This window comes from Lathamus discolor, chromosome 3, assembly GCF_037157495.1.
Source record: "Lathamus discolor isolate bLatDis1 chromosome 3, bLatDis1.hap1, whole genome shotgun sequence".
NCBI lineage: Eukaryota > Metazoa > Chordata > Aves > Psittaciformes > Psittacidae > Lathamus > Lathamus discolor.
This window is the reverse complement of record NC_088886.1, coordinates 71,508,930-71,526,081: the sequence shown is the minus strand read 5'-3', so window position 1 is coordinate 71,526,081 and position 17,152 is coordinate 71,508,930. Positions and strand designations below refer to the sequence as shown.

At 39.1% G+C, this 17,152-nt stretch overlaps 1 protein-coding gene across 2 annotated transcripts in view; it reads right to left on the bottom strand.

Moving 5' to 3' along the window:
- Positions 1 to 6,111: 6,111 nt before the first annotated feature.
- NCKAP1 (NCK associated protein 1) overlaps positions 6,112 to 17,152 on the bottom strand; it is a 61,204-nt gene continuing 50,163 nt past the window's right edge. For both annotated transcript variants that reach the window (XM_065669727.1, XM_065669728.1), the window contains exons 27-31: positions 15,566 to 15,659; positions 13,931 to 14,047; positions 10,389 to 10,498; positions 7,948 to 8,037; positions 6,112 to 7,170 (exon numbers count right to left, since the gene is read on the bottom strand). In XM_065669727.1, the coding sequence (XP_065525799.1) occupies positions 7,054 to 7,170; positions 7,948 to 8,037; positions 10,389 to 10,498; positions 13,931 to 14,047; positions 15,566 to 15,659 (528 nt within the window). In that variant the 3' untranslated portion in view covers positions 6,112 to 7,053. The remainder of the gene's footprint in view (positions 7,171 to 7,947; positions 8,038 to 10,388; positions 10,499 to 13,930; positions 14,048 to 15,565; positions 15,660 to 17,152) is intronic.

The following is a 17,152-nucleotide window of genomic DNA, read 5'->3' as shown; positions in this document are numbered from 1 at the left end:
GATGGTTTTATTGGTAGCTTTCCTCAGGCAGAAGGAAGCACATTTTCCCTGCTTTGCTTCTCAGCTCCAGTGCTTTTGCCACTACCCACATGCTCCAGCATCCAGCAGCATGTATCATGGTTTAAAGATGGTCCTCAGGGGTTATCAGTGGCTTTAGTCTCATGCAGACCAAGAAGTCGAGGTCCAGGTACCTAAGCACCATGCTAGAGGCTGTGTCTTTACTCACTCTTCTCCACCTCTATCACCTTCCTGAAAAATTAGAACATCAAGACACAACTTCTTTTTGCTGCTTGGATCTGGGATTTTGAACAGCTTTAAGACAATGTTGGTTTGAAATGCTCCAGGATCCTTCTTCAAAGGCATCTGATACCTACTGCAGCTATGCCAGTGTCAGCTTGGCCAGTATAATCGCCATGGGATGGTGTCTGTCTCCACCAGCTGAAGTGACCAATTAAACCCAGATGAACTCTGATCCCACACAGCCCTTCGCAAATGGTTGTGACAACTTTCAACCAGTACCTGTACCACCACAGGTTAGCCAGCAAACAATTAGTATTATATGACAAATGCATTATTACAGTCTTGTGACTATGGTTTCCCTCTGAACTTTTAACTAGATGCAAATTCATCTATTTTCTTGGTGTTCAAAACAGAATTGTTATGAGAATAGAGGTATGATTATTTCCTGAAGAAAGTCACATCTAAAGCAAGTGTCAGAGGCTCAGCCCATTTTCTCAGCTGCTTTTTGGCTATTTGAAGTACTTTGTTATCCAAGTAAACTGCTGAGATGAACTATTTCACCTACCTGGTCTCATTGTAACACTAAACATCATTCTCGGCATCTTCCATTTCGAAGACATAAACAGAAACAAATCCAAACAGCACAGACCATCTTCAGTATTTCACAGTAACAGGCATGAGATTCGCATGCCTAGCCTTGCTGACTCCATCTTCGCAAACACATGCTCATGCTAAGGTGCCTTACTCAGTTTTACACTTGCAGGCATCCTTTGTCCTTATTTAAATGATCCTAAAGCTGAATGCCTTTTGTACAGAGTGGAAAACAGGTGACACCCAAGAATTTTAAACGCAATTTTGACATCTGGGATTTCAATCTAGACTGAATCCATGAAGTGTCAAAGACAACTTCAGAATTACTAAATACACCGAGTCACTAAGCATCTTCCCCAACTTTTCTGAGCATGCTTAGCACCACTTTCAACTCCCCCCTTACTTCCCTTTTCACTCCTCTTTTCTATTGCCATAATTAGCACAAAAAGTAATATACAGTACCTTCTGGGTTTTACTTCTCCTGTGCAAGGAATGATTTCCTTGTTGGTCTGTTGTGTCCTAATTACACACATTATAATTCAATTTTTATTCAGAAATAATGCTGCTCTTTCCAAGTCTTCCTCCGCATTGGCTCCATTGAGTTCACCTCAAACTACTCAAATCCCTTTGTGTTACAGTAAGTTCAACACAGGCTTTTCATTCTAATACCAATATTTCCTGTTACAGAACTGTGTAAGACACACTGACACTATATCCAGGGAGCAGGTCATTTTGACCTAGTAGCACTAGGAACAGCACGACTAACAGCAAATGAATATGGTTTTGGACACAGGTCAGGAGGCCATTTTCATTTTCTTCTGTGATAGTACTAATACTTAGACTTTATAGCATGACGAAGAACAAAAGCTTACAAGAATGGGTCAGTTCAAGTGAAAACTTGAAAACTCAGGGGAGGATTTACCTTTATCAGAAATGTTTCAGAAATTGTACTTGAAACAAAGAAAACCAGAAATTCAGTATTTTTGAAAACTGGTTGACAACATGGAAAAGTGTGGTCCTTATCCATGAAACCAAATGTGTGGCTGTCTTTTAAGGTACCTTAGTCTGTACAGCCAGCTGTGTTGATGTTTCAGGGCTAGCCACGAGGACTGACATGAAAGCAGTTTCCCTGTATTCATTCAGTCCTTAAGTGAATGCAACTACCATAAATTACTTTTGTAGTATCTGAAGTGTATTACAGTTAAAAGATGTTTGCTCTGAGTTTGCTTCTGCTTGATGGAGCCATTCACCAAAAAACATTACAGCATTAGTTCAGACACAGCCAAACTTACAGAGTTTTAATAGTTACTGGTAAGTAACTGCAAGCATTTTAGTCTGAAACACAAATGCTGCATCACAGCACCAGGGAAACTTTTGGCAAAAATACAGTTCAGAGGCAAGGCATACTTACTGTCAAGAATTCTTGAATCTGGGATGGATAAGCTCTGAAATCATACAAGTCCACGATGACCTGCTGAAGAAGGCTCCTATCTTTCCTCAAATCACCAGCCTCATGTCAACATTTTCTGGGGAGAATGCCATTCCCCAATGCATCAAAGCCAGTCTAATCCAAGTGTCTCCAGTCTGGTTACCAACTCCTTTTCATATCTAGAGAACAAATAGCTACAGCAACAAAGTATTAAGAGTAGCCCTTGTTTTCATTGGTAATATTTTGTCCTGATGCACACATCTTTTTAAGTTATAAAAATAGGTTTTTGGGCAGCAACAGGACATTCTTCTTCCATGCTCTCTCTCAGATGAAGCAGAGCTCTCCCACATGGGTAGACATTTGATCCAGTGTCTCCATATGGGCCCAGCTCAGTCATCTGTGCTTCATGCTCCAGGAATTACAAACATTTCTGGAAAGGCAACAAAAGCCACCCGAGATGACTCAATGAACTACGCCAGCAGTTGAACTTACTAAGTTGTGGGCATGGTGTTGCTGGCTCTGGAGAAAGAATTCCTTCTCTAACTTCTTCCCCAACAAACTTGGTTTAGAAGACTTATTACCATTTCTGTAGGGCATGGACACAGGTTTGACTTGAGGACTATGCTTGATGGGCTGAACCCTAAATAGCTCTGTAGTAGCTCAGCTGAAACCAGAAACAACAGAAATATAGCAGAGAACAAGAATCAAGGACACCCTTCCCCCTCTACCTGAACCCCCTTCTAAAACCCAGCCAAGACATGGGGGAGTCCACAGAACTCTTCCCCCAGTTTCCCTCCCCATTTCCTAGTTCAGTGCTGAATGTGCTCCCAGTTCTTGTAGGAAGGCTGGTTTAGAAAGGCATCATCTTAGGCATTTGTGTGTCAGGCAGCATAGCAAAAATCATGTCAGAGATCCCGCAGGAACTACTGATTCTAAAAGGTTCATGACTAATCTCATCTGTGTTAGAAGCAGCTAGGGACCAGGTTAGGAAGGCTAAGGCCCAGTTACAATTAAACCTAACCAGGGATGTTAAGGATAATAGGAAGGGATTCTACAGGTACATAGCAAACAAAAAACAGACTAGGGACAAAATAGGCCCCCTGAGGAAGCTTTCGGGAGAACTGGCTACACAGGATTTGGAGAAGGCTGAGGTTCTGAATGACTTCTTCACCTCAGTCTTCACTGGCAAAGGCTCTGACTGCACCACCCAGTTCTTAGAAGGTAGACGCAGGGACTGTGAGAATGAAGACCTTGGGCCCACTGTAGGAGAGGATCTGGTTTGAGACCATCTTCAAAATCTGAACGTGCACAAGACCGTGGGACCTGATGGAATCCATCCGCGGGTCCTGAAGGAGCTGGTGAATGAAGTTGCTAAGCCACTGGCCATCGTTTTTGAAAAATCATGGCAGTCAGGTGAAGTTCCCGACGACTGGAAAAAGGGAAATATAACCCCCATTTTCAAGAAGGGGAAAATGGAAGACCCAGGGAATTACAGACCAGTCAGTCTCACCTCTGTGCCTGGTAAAATCTTGGAGCACATTCTCCTGGAAGGCATGCTAAGGCACATGAAAAACAACAAGGTGCTTGGTGACAGCCAGCATGGCTTCACTAAGGGGAAATCCTGCCTGATCAGTTTGGTGGCCTTCTGTGATGGGGCTACAGAACTGATGGACAAGGGTAAAGCAGTTGATGTCATCTACCTGGACTTGTGCAAAGCGTTAGACACTGTCCCACACGACATCCTTCTCTCTAAATTGGAGAGATATCAATTTGATGGATGGACCACTCGGTGGATAAAGAACTGGCTGGATGGCCGCACACAAAGAGTTGTGGTCAATGGCTCGATGTCTGGCTGAAGACCGGTAACGAGTGGTGTCCCTCAGGGATCGGTGTTGGGACCGGTCTTGTTTAACATCTTCGTCGCTGGCATGGACAGTGGGATTGAGTGCACCCTCAGCAAGTTCGCTGATGACACCAAGCTGCGTGGTCCGGTTGATACGCTGGAGGGAAGGGATGCCATCCAGAGGGACCTTGACACGCTTGTGAGGTGGGCTGATGCCAACCTTATGAAGTTCAACCATGACAAGTGCAAGGTCCTACACCTGGGTCGGAGCAATCCCACGCACAGCTACAGACTGGGCAAAGAAGAGATTCAGAGCAGCCCTGCAGAGAAGGACTTGGGGGTGTTGCTTGATGAGAAAATGAACATGCGCCGGCAGTGTGCGCTCGCAGCCCAGAAAGCCAACCGTATCCTGGGCTGCATCAAAAGGAGTGTGACCAGCAGGTTGAAGGAGGTGATCCTGCCCCTCTACTCTGCTCTTGTGAGACCTCACCTGGAGTATTGTGTGCAGTTCTGGTGTCCTCAGCATAAAAAGGACATAGAACTGCTGGAACAAGTCCAGAGGAGGGCCACGAGGATGATCAGGGGACTGGAGCACCTCCCGTATGAAGACGGGTTGAGGAAGATGGGGCTGTTCAGCCTGGAGAAGAGAAGGCTGCGTGGGGACCTAATAGCAGCCTTCCAGTATCTGAAGAGGGCCTATAGGGATGCTGGGAGGGACTCTTCATCAGGGACTGTAGTGACAGGACAAGGGGTAACGGGTTAAAACTTAAACGGGGGAAGTTTAAATTGGATATAAGGAAGAAATTCTTTCCTGTTAGGGTGGTGAGACACTGGAATCGGTTGCCCAGGGAGGTTGTGAGTGCTCCATCCCTGGCGGTGTTCAAGGCCAGGTTGGATGAAGCCTTGTGTGGGATGGTTTAGAGTGAGATGTCCCTGTCCATGATAGGGGGGTTGGAACTAGATCATCTTGAGGTCCTTTCCAACCCTAACTATTCTATGATTCTATGATTCTTGCAGAGATTCTGCACTTGTTACCTGTTTGTCAAAGATCATCTGTTTTCTAGGCTTAGTTCAGTGATACCTCAGTGGAAAGCTGACAGGGCCCTCAGGGCAATGACCAAACACAACTGCTTTGTACTCAGATTAAACACACGAAGTAGGCTATTTCTTAAAGCTGAGTTCTTCAAGAGTCAGTCCTGAAATAAGCATTATTTTTCCACAAAGGATACATTACAATCAAAATCTTAATTAAAATCAAGACATTTGAACGTATTAGATCATAAATATTACAAAATAGAACTCTCAAGTCTTGCTTTTGACCTAACTTCTTTATAAGCAAACTCATTTGTTATGGTACAAAATTATCAATTTAAAACAACTCCATGGTTATAACATAAAATGCATTAATTAGGAAAAATATAGATGTACTGTCTTACTTCCTTAGGACAATTTTATTCCAGTGCTTTCTTCCTCTGGACAGAAGAAGCTATTGTAACTGAGCACACTACAGCTATTTCATAACAGAAAAAGTTACCAGCATGCACAGAAGTTGCATCAAGAACAGGAGCTCTATACAATGTCCAGAGCCTGTTGAGAAACACACTGCTTATATGCTGGGGATTAAAGAGCACAACCATCTGGTCAGCTGTCAGGCTAAATGAGCCAATGCTCTCCTGCATGCCAATTTGCACCACTGACAGAAAAAGGCCTACTGTACATCTGCTTCAGGAATGTCTGATGTTACGTTTTTAGCAACACTCTCCTGCTTTATGATCGTTTCAAGTTTTATACTTTAACAATACACTTATTTCTATGGGTACAACTGGCATCACTATGTACTGTAGAAATGCTTTTTCTCGCTTTATTATGCAAAATTAAGATTCAAAGAACAATGGCACTAAACTGACACTTTTTACATTGTTTTTAGTTCCTTCTTCCAACTTTTTACAAGATTCACTATTGCAGAAGCCAAAAGGGGAAGGATTAAAAGAAGCCTTCGCATAAAAGCTCTAAGGATTGATATTTAATGAACTATGAGATATAAATCAATGAACAGTACAGTTTAAGCTTAAAATACTAGGATAACATTTATATTAAAAATAATTCACCTACAGATAATACAGTCTAGTGTTTATTGTATGTTATGGAAGGTACACTTGAATTTCAAAAATTTAAAACATATAAAAAGTGGTTAAGGGCTAACATTTTATCAACATGTGATAACTGTGTAAGAATGTTTATTATACAGCAGGGTACAATGGTAGTGTTAATGCCAACAGGGCACTACAGAAGTCAGGTTAAAAAAAAAATCCACTATGCTTTATACAAACAACACCACTTGCTGTTGTTTAAGAGTATTGGGAGAGGATCTGTCGGAAGGATAAGCAGTCCTAGAGCATTTGTAATGTTAGATAGTGTCAGTATGTAGATTGGTGAATGTTTCAAAATAAAGCTAGAAATGCTGTAATTACTTCACAGAAATGCACATCCAATATTTGTTTTCAATAAGAACAATAGGTACAAGATTATAACTCTCCCTATATGAAATAATTTACACACAGATGAAAGCTACACTATCTAAAATAATCACTAAATACATTTTTCTTCTGGGAAATAAACAAGCAATTTTTGTTTTGCATGATCAATATCAAAAAACATATAGCAGAAGTAGTATCTTTTAAACATAACCGATGCTCTAAAGTTAAAAAAAAAAAAAAGAAAAAAAAAGTAGTGAGATTTTTCATGAATGTGCAACCTAAAATCAACCAAGCTTATATTTTGCAGTACAACCATAATAAGAAGCCACTGATCAGAAATACAACTTTATGGAAAAAAGTTTATAATCCACAAAACTGTTCATCAGGCCATGAAGTAAAATAGCTCCACAGTTTACAGATAAAACTGAGGCCACACAGACGCGTGCTATGTCTTATCTCCACTAAGTAGATCCTTAGGCAGAGGATGTGACACTTTGTTTGTAGACAGCATGGTATGCATTTCTCAGCAAGACATAAGGGAAACAAGACTCCAAGAGATCCATTGTCAGAAAGGGAGACTCCTGCACAATCTGAAACACACCAGAAATACAAGGTTTTGCAGAACACCTTCCGCTGCCTGCTGCTGATAATCTATTTTACAGAATCACAGAATCCCAAGGGTTGGAAGGGACCTCAAAAGATCATCTAGTCCAACCCCCCTGCAAGAGCAGGGTAACCTAGAGTACATCACACAGGAACTTGTCCAGGCGGGCCTTGAATATCTCCAACGTAGGAGACTCCACAACCCCCCTGGGCAACCTGTTCCAGTGCTCTGGAATTTCACGTAGATAATTCTGGTCTGCACTACAACACCACTCATGTTTCACAGCAAAAAGAAATAACACAAAGTTTAAATGCTGGGGAGAAACACAGTGCTACAAACTCGATGCTTCTCAAAGCTAGTCATCTAGCTTTCCTGCATATACAGCACTTCTGCCATTTCAGAAGATACAGAATACTGAAAGGAAAACCTCTGAACAGAGAGGTTTCTCTCCCACACACTCTGAACAGTGCTTCCTGTATGTGAAACTTCATGTTAACATTGTATGCAGTAAGTGAACAATGAAAATGGTTTGAACAATGGTGATACAATGTTCTAGCAACAAAGGTACAAATGTGTGCCTGTGTTGGGGGAATGGAAAAATATTAATTCCTGACATTAGAATGCTGGGAAGAATGACATACATAATTATTTCTACTGGTTCATGAGCTACAACCACCAAGGTGACACCCAATCCCCCCTTGTTAAATGATGCAATGCAGAGCCTGCTCCTTCAGTTAGTAACACAAGTAAAACAAACACATACCATGTCTAGTAGTAGGTAAACAGATTCTCTGTTCCTCGTAGTAGTTTTGTCCGTCTCTTGGCCAATCTTCAGTAGACTAGATGATGCAAGCTACATGAAATGCATATTTTAAAGGAATAAAAAAAACAATGTGTTGATCAGTTTTGTTGTTTTGTTACACACACACACACACACATTGCCTTTCTAAAGAAACTAATATCCCAGCCAATGGACGCTGAGCTGTACTAGCAACAATCAAGGACAGTAAGCCTGAGCACATGAACAATCATCAGGCTTTAGTCTCAGTGAGCCATTTTTGTTTATTTCTAGTAGTGCTATCATTACAAGTATATGCTATTCTAATAGAAAAAGTGACAGACTTAATTGTGAAAAACTGTTCACTGTAATCACTGGTTGACCATTACAAAGTCTACTGAAATCAATGACAGAACTCCCACAGGATCAAGATCTCGCTTCTTCTGTCGTTCCCAATATGCAGGTAAACTTACTGCATTTTCATAAGTTTTGAAGAGACTGAAAGTTCTAACTGTTTGAAGTTAAACTCATTTTGCAATAGAAGATTGAGTTCTACTTCCTAAGCTGTATTTTCAATTGAGAAAATGTCATCCTAAATGTAAATGAATAGTATTTTATCAGACCATGAGCAACCCTACAAATACTAGTTTTAGAAGATACCCCTAGAAACTTCTAGCACGTACTTAGGTATTTAGAAGTTCAGGGTGACAGAATATGGTAAACTATGTCATTTGCAGATATACCTTTTTTTCCTATATTTAATTAACTTTGACAGGAAGGTGGACCATACCCTGCAGTACATTTTCCTCCTGAGACACGTTTTTCTTTCAGACTAACAGTAAGCGATATATAAAAGGTGCTAGAAAAGAACGATTAACAAAATATCCGAAGGATCCAGTCATGGTCTGTGGAGTAAAAGCAGTGGTCTGAAACCAGTTTGTAAACACTGAAAAAATGCAAACCTCATACCAAGTGTTTAAATCGCATGGAACTATACTGGCTTCCTTCACTTGTCAAATGCATGCAACTTGACACAACCATTTCTCTTTCATCCTTTACAGCCAGCAGCTGCATTAGACAAGGTCAACGGCAAAAAGTTTTTTCTTTTTTACAAAATGCAATGAGTGAAACAGCCTTTTAAGTAGTAGAAGAAAAAAAAAAAGGAAAAAAAGAAAAATGTCTTTCTGTGGACTTCTAGGGACAGAAAGTTGCCATTATCCCACCCTCTTAAGTGTGTAAGGCATCTAAAATGAAGAGGGAGGTGATTTTTTCACATTTCAAGGCCAAACAGCAAAAATCAAGAATCGCTCAAGATCACTAGTAATTTTTAGAAATTCAAGTGAAGCTGCTGTTTTAGCCTTTAGCATCCCTTTGAGTATTGACTAATTAAGAGCTACCTGAAAAATTCTGTTTCTACCAGCACACAAAAACGTATTGCAAATGCATCACCACCACCCTAAAGGGTTTTGATATTTTTTCATAAGTATCACTAAGGATTTGAGCAGCTTGACTTTTAACCTTCTCTGAAGCATACAAATTCCTTTTCCCACACATCCCCATAACATCCTGCTATCAGAGAGTTACTGTTTCAGAAGGGCAGACATGTCAAAAGGTAGAAACTCAAGAGCCACTCTGGAGTTACCTTCCTTGAAAAGGTGGAGTCCAACCATCATGCAAAAAAATCTGCTAGACAGAATCTTGATTATATATGCACTGTACATTTCTTTTTCCAATCAAGGACCATATAATGTAAGAGACAGTATGTGCTAAAATACTAAAGATTATATTAAAATAAAAATTATGACACTTGTACTGATTTGCTGCTGTTACCTTCCAACATCACACACAGCTGACTATTGCTAAAGGACTGCTACTCAATTTAATCTACATATTGACCTGCATTAATAATATGCTCTCTTGTGCACCAAACCCAGATTTATATGAAATCACCTGCATTGTGTCCTAAATTAGCATTACATTTTCTACTTGAATTTCAAATACTTCCTGAAGTCAACAGATACTTTTCTTGTTAAGATATGAATTTTACCCTATTGCCAGATCAAAAGCTTACCCACACCTGATTTTCTCCTAGTCAAAAATCAACACTTTATTATACAATAACTTCAGTTTCTCTGCCATCTACAACAACAGCAAACTAAGTAATATGACAGACATTATGAAGCAGTACTGTTACTGGAGCAAATGCTGGTTAATTAATAATCATTCATGCTAATCTAAACCTCTATAGTATGCCTTTGTGATTAAGATTACTTGCGGCTGATTGCCACTGTAAAGCTAACATTTGCCATGACAAACACATGGATAATTTCATGACAGATTTATGTATGGATTGAGGGGCATTAGGGGGCAAGAGTTTGTTCCCCTCTTTTTGGACAGGGTAGCTCTAGAAATGAAGTTATACATACGGCCAAAAACTCTTTCAGACGGTCTTCAATGCTTCCCTTGTGGATAGTAAATAATGCTGCAGCAATCTGGTTGATAGCTTTTGCCAAGCAATGAATGTTGTTGCAATGCCCTGAATAAAAACATATACAAATTACCTCAGCATTATGCTTGAAAGTTAACAGTATGCTTTGGAAAACATCACGGAAAAGTAAATGAACTTGTCACAATGAAAGATAAATGTTTAGCATCTTGCACAAGGGGAGCAAAGTACTCTTTCACACTGAACTTGGCAACAGTTAAGCTACCAGAAGTACAGATCTGCCTTCTGAATGCTGTAATGGTCAGAACAACCTGACAAAGATCCCTGTGGTTTTTAGAAATTAGGAAAAATAGTATCTAGGAGGTTTATTTGTTTTCTACAAAACTTGAGAGTATTACCACTTGACTAGGCTAAAAAGCCAAGTGGCACACAGGACTTTTTCAAGCTAAATTGGCTATTTTTCTTTCCTCCATGTAGATGAACATGGCATGATGCCCAGACAGCATTCACCCAAGACACCTACAGGGACTGGAGAACAAAATTGTTGAATTGCTTATTACCATGCATAACATCTTGCATAAAATTCACCCAGGCTTCAGAGGCCTGGAAGATGATTAGATTATACCAGTTGTCAAAGAGAGCAGAACAACTGCTCCTCAGTAGGTATCTTTTCCAGGCAAAGTCAAGTCAAATCTACCACTTTAAAACAAAACTAATAAACACCTGGGCAAGTACCTTGTGATAGTACTAGCATACGAAAAAGAGGTGGTCTCTGAAGGAGCTAACAAGTATTCATGTACACAAGCACTGCTGGTTCTTACCAGTTCTTTCTGACCACTGCTGAGCACTGCACTCTCTCATTCAGTCATTTATCTTAACTCCAAAATCCCACTTGAACAACAAGGTCAGCTAGACCCCATCGTTCTACACATGAAAAAAAGATCATTTTTGTTACTGAAAATGATTTTTTTCTGTCATTTTATTGCCAATTTACTCAGCATAATAATATCTACCTGCAGCTCTTCACTCTCTAATACCCTCAATAACTTTATATGACACCAAAATTTTCTCACCTCACTGTTCAGCCCCTGTTCCGGCTCCTATGAATATTCTGATTAGCATGTCCCAATGAAGATCCCTGTGGATCGTCACCAGCAGTCCTCCTGGTTCCCCCTCCCCCCCCTCCCCCCCAGTTGATACTCCTATTCCACCTCCTATTTTTAATTAAATATTGCTGCACAAATATGCTAGTCCAAAAAAAAAATAAAATCACAGAATCCATTTCCTTCTACATCAGTCAAGAACACCTGTAGTGCTTAATTCTGCTGATTTAAATTTGAATTTGTTTTTGAAGTGGCTGGCTTTTTTAAAGTGACTTCATTTTTATGTCTCAGACTGTAGTCTGCAAGGGAATTCAGCTGAGGAACTGTTGTCTTCCAACAGGTTTCAAGTATTTAGAAACGACCATTTCTCTTGCAGACCAGGGTTATATTCTAGCCTCTAGACAACAAATTAGTCCTCTAGCCTGACATTTGACTAGCAGTTCAGATTTCTTACTGAGAACAAAAGAGTCTGAGCCATTATCTGGACTTAGTAGAAGAAACAGGCTTAATCTTGAAGTAGGCAGAGAGAACACAGACATTGCTGAAGCTGTCCAAGAACTGTTTGTATTCAGGAGGTATACTTGCCAGATTGGAAGGCTGAAACTCCTTCAAATCCGTGACTTGTTCATGGATAAATTCAGGATTTCTCCAGGGAATTTACTTCATAAAAAGCAGCATTTATGAAGTTCTCATTCTGGAAACAGCATCTATATTAAGCATCTAAAGATAAGTGTTCTACAATAAGGGCAGAACACAAGAAAAGGTAGTCTTATGCAAGGCAGGCAGGACTGACAAGGTCTATGCCGTTTGTTCAAGTTAGTTTTGTAGAGTGAACAGATTTTATGTATTCCTTTTGCCAGACTCTTTCCTCTCAATAGAAAAGAGCCCACTCAGGAAAGAATTCCATAATACAGAGGCCACATGTCATAAAACCAGTAGCAACTCCTAACACACACTTATTTGAGTTCTAGATGTTACTTCTCTCCAGTCACAGTTTTGAGATCTTAACAACTGTACTTTAAGAACCCACTCAAACCCAAGGCTTTACCTGACTTCATGTTGAGTTACTGCATGTAAATAAAATCACATAAACTGGAATACTATACAAGCACGATACAAAACAGTGAAAAGAATTGTATGTCGTTTCAGCCTGCCAAGAACCTGAGGACTAAGATGGTCTTTGGAAGAGAGGGGAGCTTGAGAAAGACGAGCCTGCATGAGTTCTTACCTGCTGGAGAACCTTACTCATGTGAGGTGCGGAGGGCTGAATGTGAAAATTTAATCGTTGTTAAAAACCTTTAGTACTGTCCCCCTGGCCAGTTTTGAGACTGTGCAGTAGGTAAGATGCTTTTGAAGGAGAAACTGGTGCCCGGAAGTGCTTCCACAGGATTTATTTTACAAAACTATGAAATAGTAGTATTTAAGAGACATGGTCTTAAACCAAGTTCATCTGGAGCTAACAGATCCCTAATCTCTCAAAGTGAAGAATACAATTAACCCCCATTTAAGAAAACAATCTTGGGTCTCTCAAAAAATATATTTTGCATATTACACTAAATGACATAGGTGGCTTTCAGAAGTTCTGGTACTTTAAATTTTCAGAAGTTCAGACATTCTTTGAGAGCTAAATGTTGACTGGATTAAAAATAATGCAACCTGAAGGAGAAAAAAAAAAAAAGTAGTAGAAAAAAACATGCTGTACCCAGTAAATGGATGCAGAATAAACAAGGTCTTTTATGCAAGCCATGATACACATCACAAAGAAAATAGCTTGGACATTTGAAAGGTGACTTTTGTATGTGTTGGAACAGCTTTGTCAGTCTTTTTTTTCAACTCAATTTTGTCTGAAAGAGAACTTTTTCTTGTGGATTACATGCAAAGAATTTCCTTGAGGCAAAGATTTTATTTTTAATAAGGAAGTTGACCTACTCTTAGGATATAATTCTGTTATATACAGCTTTCACCTTCCAGATTCTGTTTTAAAAAATTTATGCTTACTAATATGAACAGTGTATTAAATATAGAAAAGATTCCTTGTGGGACTGGCCCAAAGCCAATGTAAAGATTACTCAAACATCTATACTATTACATAGTAAGTCTCACACTAATTAGTGTGGAATGTATACTCTAACAATTCCACACACTAGGATGAGACTGCCCCCTACAGCTTTTTGACTGTTCTTACAGTTTCAAGTGGAAGACTTGTTTTTCATATAAAGTTACCTTAAATAAGAGTTGAGTAAATGCTTTTAAAAGTAACTTTCAGACGAACATTCCTGGATAAGGGCTAATTTGACTGGCTGTTACATTTTATTCACTACAATACATAATTAAATATTTAAAGCAAATGTATTCAAGAAACTACCAGGACTATTATGAAGGAACCATCACAGCAAATACATAGCTGACTCCACATTACCTTCAATGGCAGGGCTATACTGAGACATCACATTACTAGCCAAAGTCGGCAAGGAGACCGCCACGAACACCATGAGAAGGCAAGCAATCTTATATTCTTCTTCTGGACTAATGTTTTCTAAAAAACAAAACCAATAAAGCTCTTTAATTAAAAAAGTAATCTTGCAGTATTTCCTTTCAACTGCAGGAAGTTCAGAATGTAAGATTTTGACAAAACTGAAATTTAAATCCAAGAAAAACAAACTCAGTGTTTGTATTGTGAAAGGAGGAATATTATGTCAGTCTTGCCAAAAGACACAGGGTAGACCTCTAAAAATTTCCAGTTTGTTATCTATAAGAATGAAGGCAAGCTGCTGCCACCCTAGCACTTCTAACCATTTAGTTACTAAGATTCTAACAGGCTGAGCAGAATGGTATTTTTTCATGTGCTTTGAGGTGAGCATTACTCTGGCATTCTCTCTTTGCTAAATGAGCAGAAGGTGATAGGCACTCACTTCAATTCACATTAAAACCTTGTGTTTTCAAGAACAGCAGCATCACCATGCACAAGCATGAGATTACTTTCATAGACAGTCAACGGCTGGTGAAATACAGTACTCTTATCTGTGTAAACTGAACTACTAAAAAACAAATACCTCAAACTGCAAAGCTAAGAATCAAAATATGAGATCATAACCCATCATGAAAATACACAAATTCCCTTTTTCACCCAGCTTAAACATTTCACAGCTAAACCACAGTGAAAATACTCTACTTTAAATGCCATTTCAAATTCTAGTTCTTACAAAGAGACACCTACGTACATTATGCATGTAACGTATATAAAATACACTTTTTTTTGAGGTACACAAAGAAATTGTGCTTGACATTCAAGTTTGAATATTAAAATGCTGCTTGAAATTAGCAGTTTTCTGCTCCCCAAAGAACTACTATTAAAGCAAGAAAAAACAACATTCATGACCTGATAATAACATTACACACAGTAGAAAAAAAAAAGGTGTAAAGTAAAAAAAGCTGAAGACTATCAAAGAGCACTTAAGAGTCTTAATTCATGCCTTCAAAGCTACCAGAGTAAACAAAACTGAAAAGTTTGGACAGTGGTGCTTTCAAGTGAGTGAGAGGAAGCACTATACATGTTAGAACACTAATATGTTTATTTTACCATGTTTCCCCTTGTCAGCTCCATGTTAACACGTGCGTAACACAGTGTTGAGAAGTTCATGAAGAGCAGCACTCTGGCATTTCAGCTCTCAATATGTACTTATGTGGCACAGACCTATTACACATCTATAACAAAACTAATCATGCCTGTAACTATTCACAATAGCATCCTATTTTCATTCTCCTTAGATTACAGCAGTTTCCACCATTAGCTACTGAACAACTTTAACATGTACCCGTTATGTATTTCTAGGTCAACAAGTTAATTTGGATGTGGTTGAGAAGATCCTCAAGCTAACACATCAGTAAGCAGCAGGCAAAATCACGTTCTTCTGCCATTTATAAAGTCTAAAGGAATATAAAGGACTCAAGATACAGATGTCTCCTCCCAGCATCTGAAACTTCTGTGCCTTAGTGCACTATTTTTTTTTTCCTCCCTCTATTATAACACGTTTTTTAATTTGGAATTTCTCACCTGATTTTTGGGAAGACAGTGCTACGACCAAGGCAGGATCAATCTCACAAGGCAATCCAGCAGCTGATGACAGTTCATATACATTCATTGCCACCTGAGGACCAGAAGAAAGGTAAGTACAACTCTGAATGCTTTTCTGTAAAAGTGATGAATCTGTCATGTTTAAAATGTTCATGTTAGGTGTCCGAGGCACTGAGGACTTGCAGAGACTTGGCTATATGAAGGTAAAGAGACTCTAGATTTTAGCTGTTTCTAACCTACATTGAACAGATGGGTCAGTACCTTGAACACTGTATTAGATTTTCTTTTTGTCAAGCCAAACAAAGCTTGTATAATTTTCAACATTACCTCCAAAGCAAACATCCTGACTTTGAATCAGCTGTTTCTACATCTTTCTTTACTGTTCAAAAGAAACTAACATATTTTCTTTACAAGATCTAAAGTATCAGCTAACATCTGCAAATACAGCATTTTTAGACAAAAGCCAAAAGACAATCTGGTGAAAAAGTAAGGCAGAAATCTTACAACATCTAAATTTCATATAGATTCAGCGTCCAGGAATTCCAAGTGCCAAGAATTAGACTCTATGTGGCCCTAACAATAACACCTTGAAATGTATTCCATTTTCCACAGTGCATCCCAGGCTGTATCTTTTATTGCTATTAACAAATGTTCCACACAGCTCTCTTTTCCCAATTTACATCTTGGACAACGTATCTGAAGCTGTAGTTCAGCAGAATCTCTGAAAAAGCAACTTTATACCAATTACAAAAGACTACAGGGAACGTAAGCAATGTGTGTTATATTTGAGACATGCTACACTTTACCCATAAATCCTCACCTATTGCTCTATCAGCTGCACATAGGAAATATTGTGCAGACTAACCTCATCTGTGTGCTTTAGCCTGGCCACTCAAGGACAAGTTCTGATATGAAAAGCATGCAGTATTGTTTAGTAAATGCTATGCCATCAGCAGGGCATATAATATTAGCCTGGGAACGGTCCTGCATTAAAAGAATCACAGAGCATCTGGACAGGAGCTAATTCACAACGAAGTGGTTAATGAGCAAGAGTGGAACAAATACAAGCCTGTTTCTAAAAGCCTGTGTAGACATCCCAACAATTTAATATTAAAAACCCCAAGTAAACAAAAGGAGAAGAAATCCCCATTTCACCAGTTACCCCAAATCGTAAGTTTCAGGGACACTAAAATAAGCATAAGATTTCATAAGATGTATTAATTGGATATGAAAATAAAAATAGTATTTCGTAACAAGTATTTATTACATCAACAGCTTTAAAGCTATTTACGCTCTACTTGGTATATTCAGACATAGGAAATTACTGTTATTAAGTCCTAAAATATGCCCAATTACAACTTATTGGGCAATTATCCTGGTAAGTTGTACATTGTACAAAGCCTTGTAAAGATCCGTCTGTTGACATGCTTTCATTTAAGGGAAAAAAACCCAACCCTGACTTATTGTCCCAAAAGAAGCCTTTGTTGCCTACAATTGTACTGCTGTATGAGACAAGGCCTGAAGAAAGCTCAATAAGCTGCTGATTGTCCACAAGTCTTAATTGTT